The sequence below is a fragment of the Nicotiana tabacum genome, chromosome 6 (assembly GCF_000715075.1).
Source record: "Nicotiana tabacum cultivar K326 chromosome 6, ASM71507v2, whole genome shotgun sequence".
NCBI classification, from domain to species: Eukaryota; Viridiplantae; Streptophyta; class Magnoliopsida; order Solanales; family Solanaceae; genus Nicotiana; species Nicotiana tabacum.
The window spans coordinates 64,811,748-64,826,008 of NC_134085.1; the positions used below are offsets into that span (position 1 = coordinate 64,811,748).

Genomic DNA, 14,261 nt, shown 5'->3' on the forward strand with positions numbered 1-14,261 from the left:
AGAACTAGGGCTTGAAATTGGAGACCTAGAATTTGGGATTTGAGGGGTCGTTTGTGGTTGGATTTTGATGATTTTGGTATGAATGAACTCGTGGAGTGATAAGAAATCCATTGATATTATTTTTACCGGAATTCGAGACGTGGGGCCGGGGGTCGGATTTTGGTAAATTCGGGATTTGTGTTGTAAATTGATTATTTTTGCTTGGGCTTCGTTCCTTTAGCATATTTTGACACCGTGATTCTAATTTTGGATAGATTCGATGCAAGTGGAGCCCGATTCGAGGGGCAAAGGCATCACGAGCTAGAGATTTGACCGGTTTGAGGTGAGTAATGATTGTAGTAAATGATGTCCTAAGGGTATGAAACTCCGGATTGCACAGCGTTGTGCTATATTGAAGTGACACACACGCTAGATGACGAGTGTGGGGTTGTGCACTATTGGGGATTGTGACTTAGTCCGTCCCGAATGACTATTTTACCACGTATTTGACTGAAATTTATTTGCTATCATCATTATTTGGGTTGAATGCCATATTTGGGCTTCGTGTCAACTGTTTGAACCCTTAGGGGACTTTTATTGATATTTCCTCACTGTTTTGACTTTATACTTGAACTCAGTCATGTTATATTTCACTGTTTTCGTACTCAGCCATGTTTACTCTATTTTAACACTTAAATGATCTTTTAAATGATATTTTGGGCTGAGAATCATGTTTTACTATTGCCCGAGTGGCTTGTGAGGATTTTGATTGAGTAATGGCGAGGGACTATGTTGTGAGGAAACATTTGATATTGATTATGAGGCCAAGGGCTTGAGGTATGTACGCCACGAGGTGGCTTGATTGATATGAGGTCGAGAGCCTAGTGATGATGCCATGAGATGGCTTGATATTGCGCTTGGGCCGTAAGGGGCCCCTCTAGGAGTCTGCATACCCCTAGTGAGCGCGGATACCTATTGTGATGTGAGATATAGCCTGAGGGGCTGGTATTGTTCTGAGATATTGCTCGAGAGGCGGATTTGTTGATACTGTGCCCGAGGGGCACCTGTTCCCAGCTCAGGTGGATCCGAGGAGTCTCTAGGTATCTGTCGGCGTTCGCATCCCGGAGCTTCTCCCTATCTTATTTCTCCATGTTTTTAGTTACTGTATTAAACTCTATAGTTTTCTCTGAGTATCCCAGATTGTTTAGATGCTCATGACTGGTGACAGCCCGGTATCGGGTTGTGTTAGGTTGTATTCCACATATTATACTATCATCTTCTTAAACCTTGGATTATTTTATCATGCTTTAGATTGTTTCTTACTGTTTAACTATTAAATACTAAAATGGGAAGTGTCGGCTGGCCTTGTCTTCACGAGAGGTGCCATCACGATCGGGTCTGGGTTTAGGGTCGTGACAGATGTACTGTCGCGACACATAGAAGGTGAGGTGCCTTGATGCATGCTATTTGCCAATGATATAGTGTTGATTGACGAGACGCGAAGTGGAGTTAACGCGAGGTTGGAGGTTTGGAGACAAACCTTGGATTCTAAAGGTTTCAAACTGAGTAGAACCAAGACAGAATACTTGGAGTGTAGATTCAGTAACGGGACCCATGAAGCAGACGTACAGTTAAAGGTTGATGCTCAAGTTATCCCCAAAAGAGCAAGTTTTAAGTATCTCGGGTCTATTATCCAGAGTAACGGGGAGATTAACGAAGATGTTGCACATCGCATCGTAGCAGGATGGATGAAATAGAGGTTCACTTCCAGTGTTTAATGTAATAAGAATTTGACGCCAAGACTTAAGGGTAAGTTTTATAGAGTGGTGGTTCGACCGGCTATGTTGTACGGGGCTGAGTGTTGGCCAGTCAAGAACTCCCATGTGCAGAAGGTGAAAGTAGCAGAGATGAGGATGTTTAGATGGATGTGTGGGTGTACCAGGAGAGATAGGATTAAGAATGAAGCTATCGGGACAGAGTGGGAGTAGCCCCCGTAGAGGACAAGATGCGGGAGTCGAGGCTGAGATGGTTCAGACATGTTAAGAGGAGAAGCATTGATGCTCCTATCAGGAGGTGTGAGAGGTTGGCCATGGAGAGTTGAGAAGAGGTCGAGGTAGGCCTAATAAGTACTGGGGAGAGGTGATTAGACAGGACATGGCGCTGCTTCAGCTCACTGAGGACATAACCCTTGATAGGAGGGTGTGGTGGTCGAGGATTAAGGTAGAAGATTAGTGGGTAGTTTTTAGTTGTTCACCGATAGTCTTAGTAGCATACATGTCCCTTCATATTCTTAGATTTTTATTACGTTATGTGATTTTGTTCGTCTCGGGTATTGTATTCCCTGTTGTTATTATTTGGTATTTCTTATCCTTTATCTCTCCCTTTTTCTTTCATCTTCCTTCTTTCTTCCTTCCTTGCTTTCCTCTTCTTCTTCTTCTTACCCATCCTGAGACGAGGGTCTATTGGAAACAACCTCTCTACCTGCATTAGGTAGGGGTAAGGTCTGCGTACAGACTACCCTCCCCAGACCCCACTTATTGGAATCATACTGGGTTTGTTGTTGTTGTTGTTGTTGTTTTTGTTATGATTTCCATGCATAAACTGAAAGTTAAATAACCATGCCTGGAAATTGGAATTAACCCTCACAAATAATAGAATTAGATTTCACAGCTAGACGTGCCGGTAGTACATAACTCTTCACATGTTCCACCAAAAACCTAGTAACTCATAATCTCAAAACCATTAAAATCTTCCCAATAGGTAGCCTACTACATTTATCCAAGACCTGAGAAAATGCAACTCGTGTTATTATTTATGCAACTTTGACAGCAGTTGCAGCAGCAAACTCCAAACCAGGCCTAACATCATTCAAGACTACTTCTTGCCTTGGTGAAATATTCAACCTTAGTTTACTCAAAGTTTGTTGATCAATAGTATTATTAACTACTCTCCTTTCTGCCGTAGTATTTGAATTATTAGCTGACCATTTCATCTGCATGAAATTCCTCTTTCTCCAGGGTCCCAAATGGATTCTTTGTTGTTCTGTTAATTTCTTGGCTGCATCACACATCAACCGAATAATGGCGTTTAAGTGCTCGGATTTGCCTATGAAAACCTCCGGCAATTGGCTTATCAGTTTTCTGTATTCTTTGCATGCTTTTGCCATCTTGAATTCATCTTGAAATTCCAATTCTATCAAGAATGGGATTTTCTTCTTTCTTCCTTGTGTGCTTGCTATCACTTCTATGTATTCATGTCTACCTGCATGTTGAGAGCAAGTCCACTTAATTAAGATTATTTACCTATGCTTAAATTAATAATCTGAGACAATAAAATATTTTTGATACTATTAATTTTGTTTAACTTATTATATGTAACATATTGCATATCCTATTTTTCAAGTTACTAGTTTAATTTCCACTTATTAGTAATATATAAATTTAGAGTTATTTTTTGGCGACCTGATATGTAACAAAATTTCATTGTCAATGCATAAAGTCAAACCCATAGAAAATGGTAAGATAGTTAATCTATTCTTTTTGTAATTTTTTTTACAATTATCAGCTATTTTTAAAAATTAAAATACAACATCTGTCCGGTATATATATATATATATATATATATATATATATATATATATATAATTGAGGGACATAGGACCGGTGATGTGGCAGCAAGTATTTTAACTTATCTTTTTTCTCAGTTTTTTAACTTATCTTTTTTCTCAGTTTTTTACCTTTTCTCTATTATTTTGTGTCTTAAAAATCATTTTTACCCTTCGGTTAGCCATTCAACAGTCACGCTGCTTCATTAACCCTTTTCATTGAACCTTCCTCTACTAATCATCTTAATTACGCCTCCTCTGCTCCTCTTCTCTCTCATAAAATATACCATAATCAGTTTATCCTTTTCTCTTTGTGCCTTGCCGGAAAAAAAAAATGTTAGCAAGACAAGATTATGTGGCATCGTTTTTTATTTTCGACTTTGAATCCAAATTTCAAGTCGAAAATCAAAAACGATCAGCAACGTTATTGCTTCAAATCACTCAAAAGCTTGATTCAACGACATGACACTTTCTGCTCCGAAAAAAAACCCAAAAGAAATTCATGACTTTGCAGGTTCCTTTTCTTCGAATTATCTTAACTTTTTTTACTCAATTATATTTGCTATTTATTTTAGGAACAATTTTAGAGGATGTCACGAATTCTCTAGATATTGAAATTAGAACTTTGAAATATATACAAATAGGACAGGGTTGATTGAAGTGTTGGTCAATCTTTTGAGGTTTAGTTCACGTAATTCTTACTTTAGTATTAGATTATTTTTTATGCTTCTACCATCCTTGAAAGCCAAAATTGGCTCAATTTGTCCGCATTTCTTTTGCGACCAATACCTAAACATATCATGAATGGGGGGTCTATCTTCTTGAAAAAATATTCTTTAACTTTTTGCGTTAAAATGATTTTTTTTAATGATAAATGGTTGAAATTATCTGCATGTCTGATCTGAGTATTTTAAGGATGTTATTGTAGGACTATTTCAAGTATGGTACCGACAAAGCAATCGATAATCCATGGGCATCTATTATCTCGTGCTTCCTTCTTATAAAGTTGGCTCAGAGTTTGTGATCATGAATTTGTATGAAACCATTTTTGTTAAATTTGTGGTATAGTTTAGCGCAATACGAGTATTTACAACTTACATATATGTATGCCATTTGGATTTACAGATGTCTTACATAGTTGGTTTCTTAATTTCAGTATACAATTTAAATGGAGGTATATGTAATTGGGGCAATGGGTTCCTTCTGGTGGTTCAAGTGCGAGAATATTTTTGTTTATGACTGAGAATGTGTTGACATTTTATTTTTCTCCTGCTAAATCTAAAAATATATTAGTATCAAATAGAGTCTTTTGTTCTTCTATGATGTGCTTGATAATTTTATTTTTGTTCTTTTTGTGTAATATTGCTATTTTTTTTTTCATTTCCCTAGAATGAATATGCCAGATATTAAAGATTACAAAAATAGAATGGTCTAATCATTCTCCTACTTCTCTTTCTGTTTCTTCTCCTTTGTCTTTCGTTTGTCCTTTTTTGGTAAGTAATCTTTCATTTTGTAAAACCAAATGATGTATTTATGTATGTTTTAGCCTTGATTATTTACTATTGATCATATTTTGTATCTTTAATTTAATATAATATTAAAAAGAATTAAGAAACTATGGAAATACAAAGAAAACTGAATGGTACGTTGAACTTTAATTAAATATTGTAGAAGTGATTATATTTTCTCTCACTTTGCTTTTAATACCTTATTTTGAAAATTTAAAAATACTCCGAATACAAAAGCAAATAAAAAGAATGAAAATGAAGGATAATGTAAAGATATAGAAATATAAGACTAAACCTGGTGTCATTGATTATTTATTTATTTATTGCTCTTGAAATTATATAATAAAAGTTTTTGCTGTAACATATAGAAGAACTATTTGTCGTGATGAATTTCAAAATTATATTGCTTAATAATGATAGTATCACTTTGTGGCATGATATAGGATATCATCAAAATATCGCAAATAGTACAAAGAGGTTCCGAGGTCAATAGTTAATGTTCATTCAAGGACATTATCTTAATATTAATATATTATCCAATTTTATTCTCATAAAAAAAGAAGATATAGCCCTTCCATGTGTGTAAAATTAGATAAAGCTGAGTCTTAGAAGATTTTAAAAAGGAGCAATCAACTTTGGAGTGCAATTACATCATAAGTGATAATGTTATGGTTGGAGAGCATAGACAAGATAAAAATGAACAAAGAATAAAGATTAAATTTGTAATTATAAAAATTTTACCATAAAATTTCATCCATACCTTCATATTTTTAGGATCGCGCAGAGCGCGTCCAAATTGACTAGTTTGGATTATATTAGTAACTTGAAAAATAAGACAAATTATCTATAATAATATTTTTAAATATAGTATTAGTGAAATTTTCTACACGGTAAATATATAAAAGTTAAATTCAAATAAATTGCAAGAAATTATTAATCATCAACTTCACCATAAACCAATACTATGAATTATACCACCAAAGGATGTGGTGCAGTGGATGAGACTGCTCCTCCCTTAACCAGAGGTCTCGGGTTCGAGCCCTGGGTATGGAAAAATCCTTAGTAGGGAGCGCTTCGCCCCAAATGGAGACCTACGAGGCGCGAATCCGGATATAGTCGGGCGGTAAATACTTATCCACACCGGGTGTTTACACCAAACTATTAAATCACTATGGTTAATTAATTTAATTAGATGAGAATGCATGTAATTTACCATGGTTAAATGATTGAAATCCATATGCAAGACACATGTCATATATCTATTGGTTTGATGTAAACACCCGGTGCGGGTAAGTTTTTATCATAATCGGGCGGTAATGCGGGTACCGGACACCGGATAGGAAACCAAAAAAAAATATTATTAATTATGTAAAGGGAAAGTAGTATGGTACCTCCTGGCATCTTTGAGGTGTGTTTCCATATTGAAGTACAAAGACATGCATTGAATCCTTTTTCACAAAGCTGATGTACCACTCTTCTCCTTAGGCACTTAGCACATCCTTCTACTTTTGGATTTGAACATTCACAAACATTTCCCTCTTTAACTCTATCAACATTTCTTGTTATCCCTTCTCGTAGTTTTGATCCAATCAAGCTATATTGCTCCAAAATTTCCTGAAATATTTTGCAAAATTATATTTTATAAATAAACCCTTGAAAAGAGCATGACATATATAATTACAGGTATCTTTATTTTGCTTTAAGATTTTTTGTAGCTTACATGAATCTTTCAAAATGTTAAAAGAGATTTTTGAAAAAATGGACCATTTTGAAGTTTAACTAGCAAGCTCTGATTTTATTTAAACTTCTTTTTAGTTATCCAATTAATGGGAAATAAAAAAAAATGTGTGACATCAAGTGAGCCCTAAAAAGTAGTGGGATTTGTAGTGGCCAAAAGAGTGGTTTAGAATTATCGTAATAAATGACCAAATCCTTAACCATTCAATTGTGGTCACACTAAATATATTGAGCGATCAATATTGAAAAATCTTGCCCTCCATAAAAGATTTTTATATGTCCTTACAAAGAACCATAGTGTCAAGCAAACTGCAATATATTCCACTGAAATTTTCTATTCTGATAGTGTAAGATATATTTTTTGAATATCGTAGCACATGCTTTAATGTTGTTATAATTTAGTATTTAACTATGATAGGAAAATGCTAAAAAACAAACAAAAGAGTGATTTTTGCTTATATGATTAACTGCAGCCTCACATTAAAATTCCACCAGATGTTTGGCCTGAACAAAGCACGTTTGTAGTTTCGCCAATTCTAGAAAATGACTGTTCCAGATATCTCATGTCAATAACTAAATATAATCGTCAATTGAAAAAAGAAATTAAAGGTAAACCATACACTCTGCTTTCTACCTACCCCATTTTTATTAATATATAGTAAAATGTTAATCTTTTGAAAATAAATTCATTGATAAACACTTAACAAAATAATTTTTTTTTATATTTATCGGTTTTTGAAATTTTTGAGATTTCTGAAAATATTTCAACTTAATCTTTGTAACATTTAAAAGCTGAAGTGGTTATTGTTTTCAACTCGAAAGTACTTTATAAAATTTATTCAGAAAAAAATAAACATTTTGCCTTTCCTTTTCTCCCCGCAATAAGCCAAAATTTTAAAAGAAAAGACCTCTTTGCGTAATGAAAATGAGACCCACTACAGGGGCGCATGTAGTGTGCCGACCGATTCAATTGAACTCATAACTTTTGATGCAGTGTAAAAATTTATATGTAAAAATTTATTAAAATTACATAAATAATAGATATGAACCCATTGCTTTAAAAATATAGTGAATTCAACACTAAAATTCGTAAAAGTTAAACTCATAGTATTTAAATTCTAGATTTGCCTCTGCCTGCTACCCAGAGTTAAACTAAAAGTCTTGGATTCGAAACTTGAGGATGGAAAATTTCTTCGTAGACGAAGGAATTTAGCTTCTTAGTAAATTTATTCGGCAAGAATCAGAATTAACCGAGCAAATAAAGTTCAAATACCGGCCGGGTGATCAAACAGAAGTATAAACTCTAGAACTTTCTGTTGATATGAAAATTAAGTGTTCGTATGCATTTGCAAATATGAGGAAATTTAGATTCTAACTGATATCCGTCGATTATATAAAACTAGTAAAGGATGGCCCATGAAACAATATATTGCATATGGAAGTTTTGGGGTATTATCACTTTTAGCCCGTGTCAAAAATTATTTATATTTGGTAGCCGAAAAAGTATATAATTTTTATATATAACATAAAAAATGCATACATATACATAAAAAATATAATTTTTCGACTATTATTTTAAGAGTGGCTATAAAGTACCTTTTTCCTAAACAAACTCTAGAACACTCTGTTTGTATGAAAAGTGTTTGTATGCATTTGCAGAAAATATATATATGTATAAGTACCCTTCCGTAAAAGTGAAAATCCTATTACCTTTCCATTTCAAAAAAATTATTCAAAAGTCTATTTGTTTATACCCCTAAGCAAATTTGTGGTGAATATCTCGAAAAAGTGGAAAATGAACAAATCATATCAGATTCATCTTATCATTGTGAGGAAAAATAAAATGAATAAAGAGAAAATTTATTTACAAAATACCCTAATAAGAGAACAAAACCCCCTAAACTGATTAAAAGTTTGTAACTTAGAATCAGGGGATAATGGAAATGAAAAACACCATCTTGAACATATTTAAAAGAAAGAATTGTTTCAGCTTGAAAAATCTTCCTCCAAAATTTTAAAGCCTTAATTTCATATAATAAGATGAATAAAAAAACTTCATAAACATACCTGCAGCAAGACTTCTTGTGATTCCCAATAGATAGCTCTTTCTGCCTCATTGTTTCCACCTCTTCCTCTTTCATCATAATCCTCACAATCTAATATATAAGTAGAGGTATTATTTTCATTATTATAATTGTAATTGCAGTATTCTTCTTCTTCTTCTTCATTTGTAAGTATAAAGATATTTCCATGAAAGAAACTGCATAGGATCTTATTTTCTTCTACCATATTTGGATTTTCATTTTGAACATCCATGTTTCTTGTAATGATCATTTAGAACCTAACATAGATGGAGAAAAGAAAAAAAAAAGATATGAAAATAAAAGAAAATGGATGTCTTTGAATGAAATTGTGTTTTGGTGGAGGGAAGAGTGAATGAATATATAGTGTGTGCCAAGTCAGCAATTCTTATGTACATATTGGAATATTTGCTTAAATTTGGAATATGCTACCGAAATTTATGGATTAAAAATTTGGATGTTGGGTCTCATTCGAATTGACTATGATATTATCATTTTGGTAAGGAAATTAACTTCTGAATTGTTGGGGTCCGATATATAAGTGTGTGCCTCTAGTTTTGTAGTATTTTCTTAAAAAGAAGAATAATTCTATATACATTAATCAACAATGTAAAAAAATATATTCTTAATATATATTAATCTGTTGTAATAAGTTATATGCTTTACTTTATAGGTTATTAATCCCAATCTTCTTATGCACGTGTTACTTTTACAGTTTGTAAAAAATATTTTTTAGGCGACATGATAATATAATTTTTCTAAAAAAAAATCAGTATTGGATAGAAGTTTAACTTTTAAAAAAGGGAAAAAAAGAAAAAAAAGAATCTAAAGGAAAACATTTGTTAAATGGACCACAACCACAACTTATCTATCGTATGGTATCTAAGACTTCTGAAAATATTGCGAGTATTCACCACTATCGACAAGCTCTACATCACTAGTTTGTCAAATTCTAGGGTAAATTTCACAAATATTCTTATATATTTTTTTTCCACTAAAATTATATAACTACGTTTTCTCATACAAAATTTATAAAACTTTTACTAAATCACACAAAAATCATAATGCTTGAAAAATACAACTTTTCAATAGTATTTTCTTATTCATGATTTTTATTTTTTATCTTCAGTTTAATAAATAATAATCTAATTAAAACAGGTATGACCCAACTGGATATGATCCACCCGACCCAATAGCCACATATATATTATAACGATCCGATCGATCGTTTTGAGAGTGTAGCCCCGTTCCTCCATTTACTGCTCATTTTTATGCTTTACAATTGTTATGCGACTTGCCGGGATAGTTGGTTTGGGTCCAGAGAGGTTTCGAAATGAATTGAGATACTTAGTCTCAAGGCTAGAAGCTTAAGTTGGAAAGATTGACCGGATGTTGACTTATGAGTAAATGACTCCGGAATGGAGTTTTGATTGTTGCGTTAGCTCCGTTGGGCGATTTTGGACTTATGAGCATGTTCGGATTGTGATTTGGAGGTCCGTAGTGGAATTAGGCTTGAAATGACAAAAGTTGAAAATTTATAAGTTTGACGGAGAGTGGACTTTGTTGTTACCAGGCTCAGATTAGAGTTCCGGGAGTTGGAGTAGGTTGTGGTGTCATTTGTGACTTGTGTGCAAAATTTGGGGTCAATCGGACGTGATTTGATAGGTTTCGGCATCAAATGTAGAAGTTAGAAGTTTAAAGTTCATAGGTTTGAACCGATGCGTGATTCGTGGTTTTAGCGTTGTTTGATATGATTTGAAAGCTCGACTAAGTTTGTATCATGTTTTAGGACATGTTGGTATAACTAGTTGGGGTCCAGGGGCCTCATGGGTGATTCGGATCGAAATCGGATTGGATTTTGGAATTTTGGAGGAGCTGGTGTGGTCAGGTCTGGTGCAACCTCACATGGGAGGGATAGGCCGCAGGTGCGGCCATGGGGTCACAGATGCGGTTCTGGGTGAGTGGAGGTAGTTGCGCAGGTGCAAGGGAAAATACCGCACCTGCGATCACGTAGTTGCGGGTGGCTTGTCGCAGAAGAGGAAAAAGGCTTGGGGAGGTTGGTCCGCAGAAGCAGATGAATTTGCGCAGAAGCGCACCCGCAGGAGCGAGATTTGGGACTGTAGAAACGGGATGTCTAGACCTTAAGTGACATCTGCAGATGCGGATTTATGACCGCAAAAGCGGTGCCACAATACGCCTAAATGGGCCACAGAAGCGGAACCACCTGCAGTGCATATTAAAACTAGGGTTCTGTAATTTTCATCATTTTGAACATTTCAAGCTCGGGATTTGGCGATTTTTGAGAGGATTTTCGAGAGGTTTCTTGAGGTAAGTCACTTGTGGATAAATTTATTCAATAATTATATTTCTCCATTGATTTTCCCACCAAAATTATGTGGTTTTGAGGTGTAATATTGGGAGTTTGAGGTTACGGACTTGGAGAGTTTGAATTTGGGATTTGGGGGTCAATTTGGTGTTGGATTTTAGAAAATTTGGAATAGCTGGACTCGTGGTTGAATGGGCTTTTGGATTTTGTAACATTTATGAGATTTTGAGATGTGGGCGTAGGGACCGGCTTTTGAGTTGACTTTTTTACTTTTGATTAAGAACTTAGCATTTTCTTATGGAATTGATTCCTTTAGCTCGTGTTGATTATATTGAATTGTTTATGTCTAGATTCGAGACGTTCGGAGGTCGATTCGCTAGGAAAGGGCTTGCTAGCGGAGTGATTTGAGTTGCTTGAGGTAAGTATCATATTTAAACACGGTTGAGGTACCAGTTGCCTGAGTTGTTGTGATATCCACGTGCTTTGGGTGCGCACTTGTGTGGGGATGATCCCATGTGCGGGCACCAGAATTATATATTCATGTTGGGTTGTGCTCGGGCTCCTATAAGCCCAAAAATGACTCTTAAGCTTCGAGTTTCGATATATATCATGTGGTAACAGTTTATGTGATCTAATTGAGCCATGATGATTCTACTTAGAGGTGAAATTTCTGAACGAACTTGATAAATGCTTTTTATTGATGAAATTACCGGATTAAGCTACGATATCATAGTTTGTATATGCCTATACTTTAGCATGTTATTTACACCAGTCCAGGGATTGGAGAATTGTATTTCATCCATTATATATATGTATACTTGCTTGACTGCTCCTGTATGATATACTTGGATTGTCGCACGTGATTTGTCCATGCGGATCTATATATTGATATTATTGAAATGTGAGTTATAATAGAAAATAAAAATCTACCCAACTTAATGTCACACCTCCTTTTTGCGCACCCGGCCCCGAAGGGTTAAATGCGCGAGGGAGTTTTTCCAATTTAAGTGACAATATTCGAAATGGGATTATTTATTTAATTCAGAGTCGCCACTTGGGAAAGGTTTGGTTTTTGGTGTCCCAAGTCACCGGTTTATCTTGAATCCCAAATCGAGGAAATTTTCGACTTTTCCAAATGAAGTCTGCGAACCAGAAATTCTAAGTAAGGAATTTTGTTGACCCGAGGGAAGGTGTTAGGCACCCTCGAATCCCGTGGTTCTAGCACGGTCGCTTAAATTGTTATAATGGCTAAATATCTGATTTAAATACATGTTGTGACTTATGTGCTTTTATTAAGTTTAAACCGCTTTTATTATTATCATTTATTTTTATAGAATTGCAACGTCGTGAAAATGCATCTCGAACCACGTCACAATCAATGCACCCGTAGTTGTTAACACATTTCGACTCCGTTGAGATTTGAATTTGGGTCGCATAAATGCGCACCCGAATTTAAGAATGTAATTTAATTAAGTCACGCCTAAAGAATCTAACACGTTATTATCTTTGGGGAAGGCAGTGGAATTCACTAAACAGTCCATCCCAAATTCTAAGTATTTATTATGATCAATTATTGAGGGCCCCGCAATTTACGTTTTTATTTGGCTAGGCTCGTCTCATTATTTTAGAAGGAACATCCTAAAGCGACATACATTTCTAATGTGTTTGTCTCTAAAAATAGAAGAAAAGATGCATGCTAATTCAATTATATGCTTTGGCCAAATCCAGATTTTGGTTAATCGTCTGATTAATTATTTACAGAGTGAAACAACGTTGTACCTCATGAAACATGCTTTTAATTTGGTAGAAGAATTATATACAAGATGGATGAAATGCTACGACTACTACAAGAGCTCTTTAACTTTAACTTATTTAGACAAGATTAATTAAGACCAACTTATTAGAAGATGCGACTAATGATATTTGAAACTCGTCCTATAAACTGCCTAATGAAGCTGAAACTCGAGAATCTGAAACTGTATTATCTTTAGCTAGATTTAAACGGCCATTTGCCCTTACATATTTAAAGCATGCTGAAGGAGCGAGTTTAAGTTAACAATCGTGTTAAATGGCTGCACATTTCATGAATTGTATTTACATCTTGTATACTACTAAACGAGTCAAATGTCGCAGTTTTAGATTGGCATAAACTTTAATTAAGTACAACCTTACTAATGTATCTCTATTAAGCTAACAGACTAAAACTTACACATCTTAACAACATTTATATAAAAAATTCGTAAACAATGCAACAGATGATTATAACTCCTTCAGATCTTTCGATTCAACTTTCATTGCAACATCAGACAGATTCGAAATGTGTACCTGAGGAAATGCTTACAATGAAGAAAGTAGGGGAGTCAGTTGAGCAACAGTGCAAGCGGAACAGCAGTAACAGATGAACAACAGCAGGACAAATTCCCAGTGCAAAAATGCAATTTAGAGCCAATGAAAGATGGCAGAATGTAGCAAATTCCCAGCAATATGGAATCAGAATTTAACCAGAATGGATCCAGAACTGAACTGATACTACACACAACTAGTAATCTCAAACAAGACTCAGGATAACTCAATATGGAACAGGCAAATCCAGACTAGTTGAGAATCAAGACAAAGATGAAAAAAAAACTGCAGTTCCTTTTTTCTGTGTTAGGCCTCTCTTTATCTATTTCTATCCGTGTGTTTTCAGACAACTCCCTTTTCCTGTTTTCTTATCAATCCCCTTTATATCAGTGTATTCCCCTCCCTTTATTATCAATGTCCCTCTGTGTGTGTGTCTATGTGTGTATATGTATGTATTTTTGCTCTCTCCTCCCAGATCTATCTGATGTCCTCCCTCTTATGTCTGTCTCCTTTCTTTTATAAGCCTAAACCTCAGCCCTTTAACAGCCTGTTAGACCAAAAGAACACCCCTCCCATGTGCCATCTTCTTTTCAGTTTCCACTTAGCTATTTAAGTATTAAACCCATGACATTCCCTTGGCAGGCTTAAACTTTTTAGTAATGTTTATTACTTCTGAAACTTAA

At 34.8% G+C, this 14,261-nt stretch overlaps 1 protein-coding gene across 1 annotated transcript; it reads right to left on the minus strand.

The window, feature by feature from the left end:
- Window positions 1-2,381: 2,381 nt before the first annotated feature.
- LOC107817359 (uncharacterized) lies at window positions 2,382-9,251 on the minus strand. Its single transcript, XM_016643164.2, has 3 exons — window positions 8,896-9,251; window positions 6,483-6,705; window positions 2,382-3,240 (listed from the first exon to the last, which is right to left on the minus strand). The coding sequence occupies exons 1-3, from the start codon at window positions 9,160-9,162 to the stop codon at window positions 2,792-2,794; spliced, it is 939 nt and encodes a 312-aa protein (XP_016498650.1). The 5' UTR covers window positions 9,163-9,251; the 3' UTR covers window positions 2,382-2,791.
- Window positions 9,252-14,261: the final 5,010 nt, after the last annotated feature.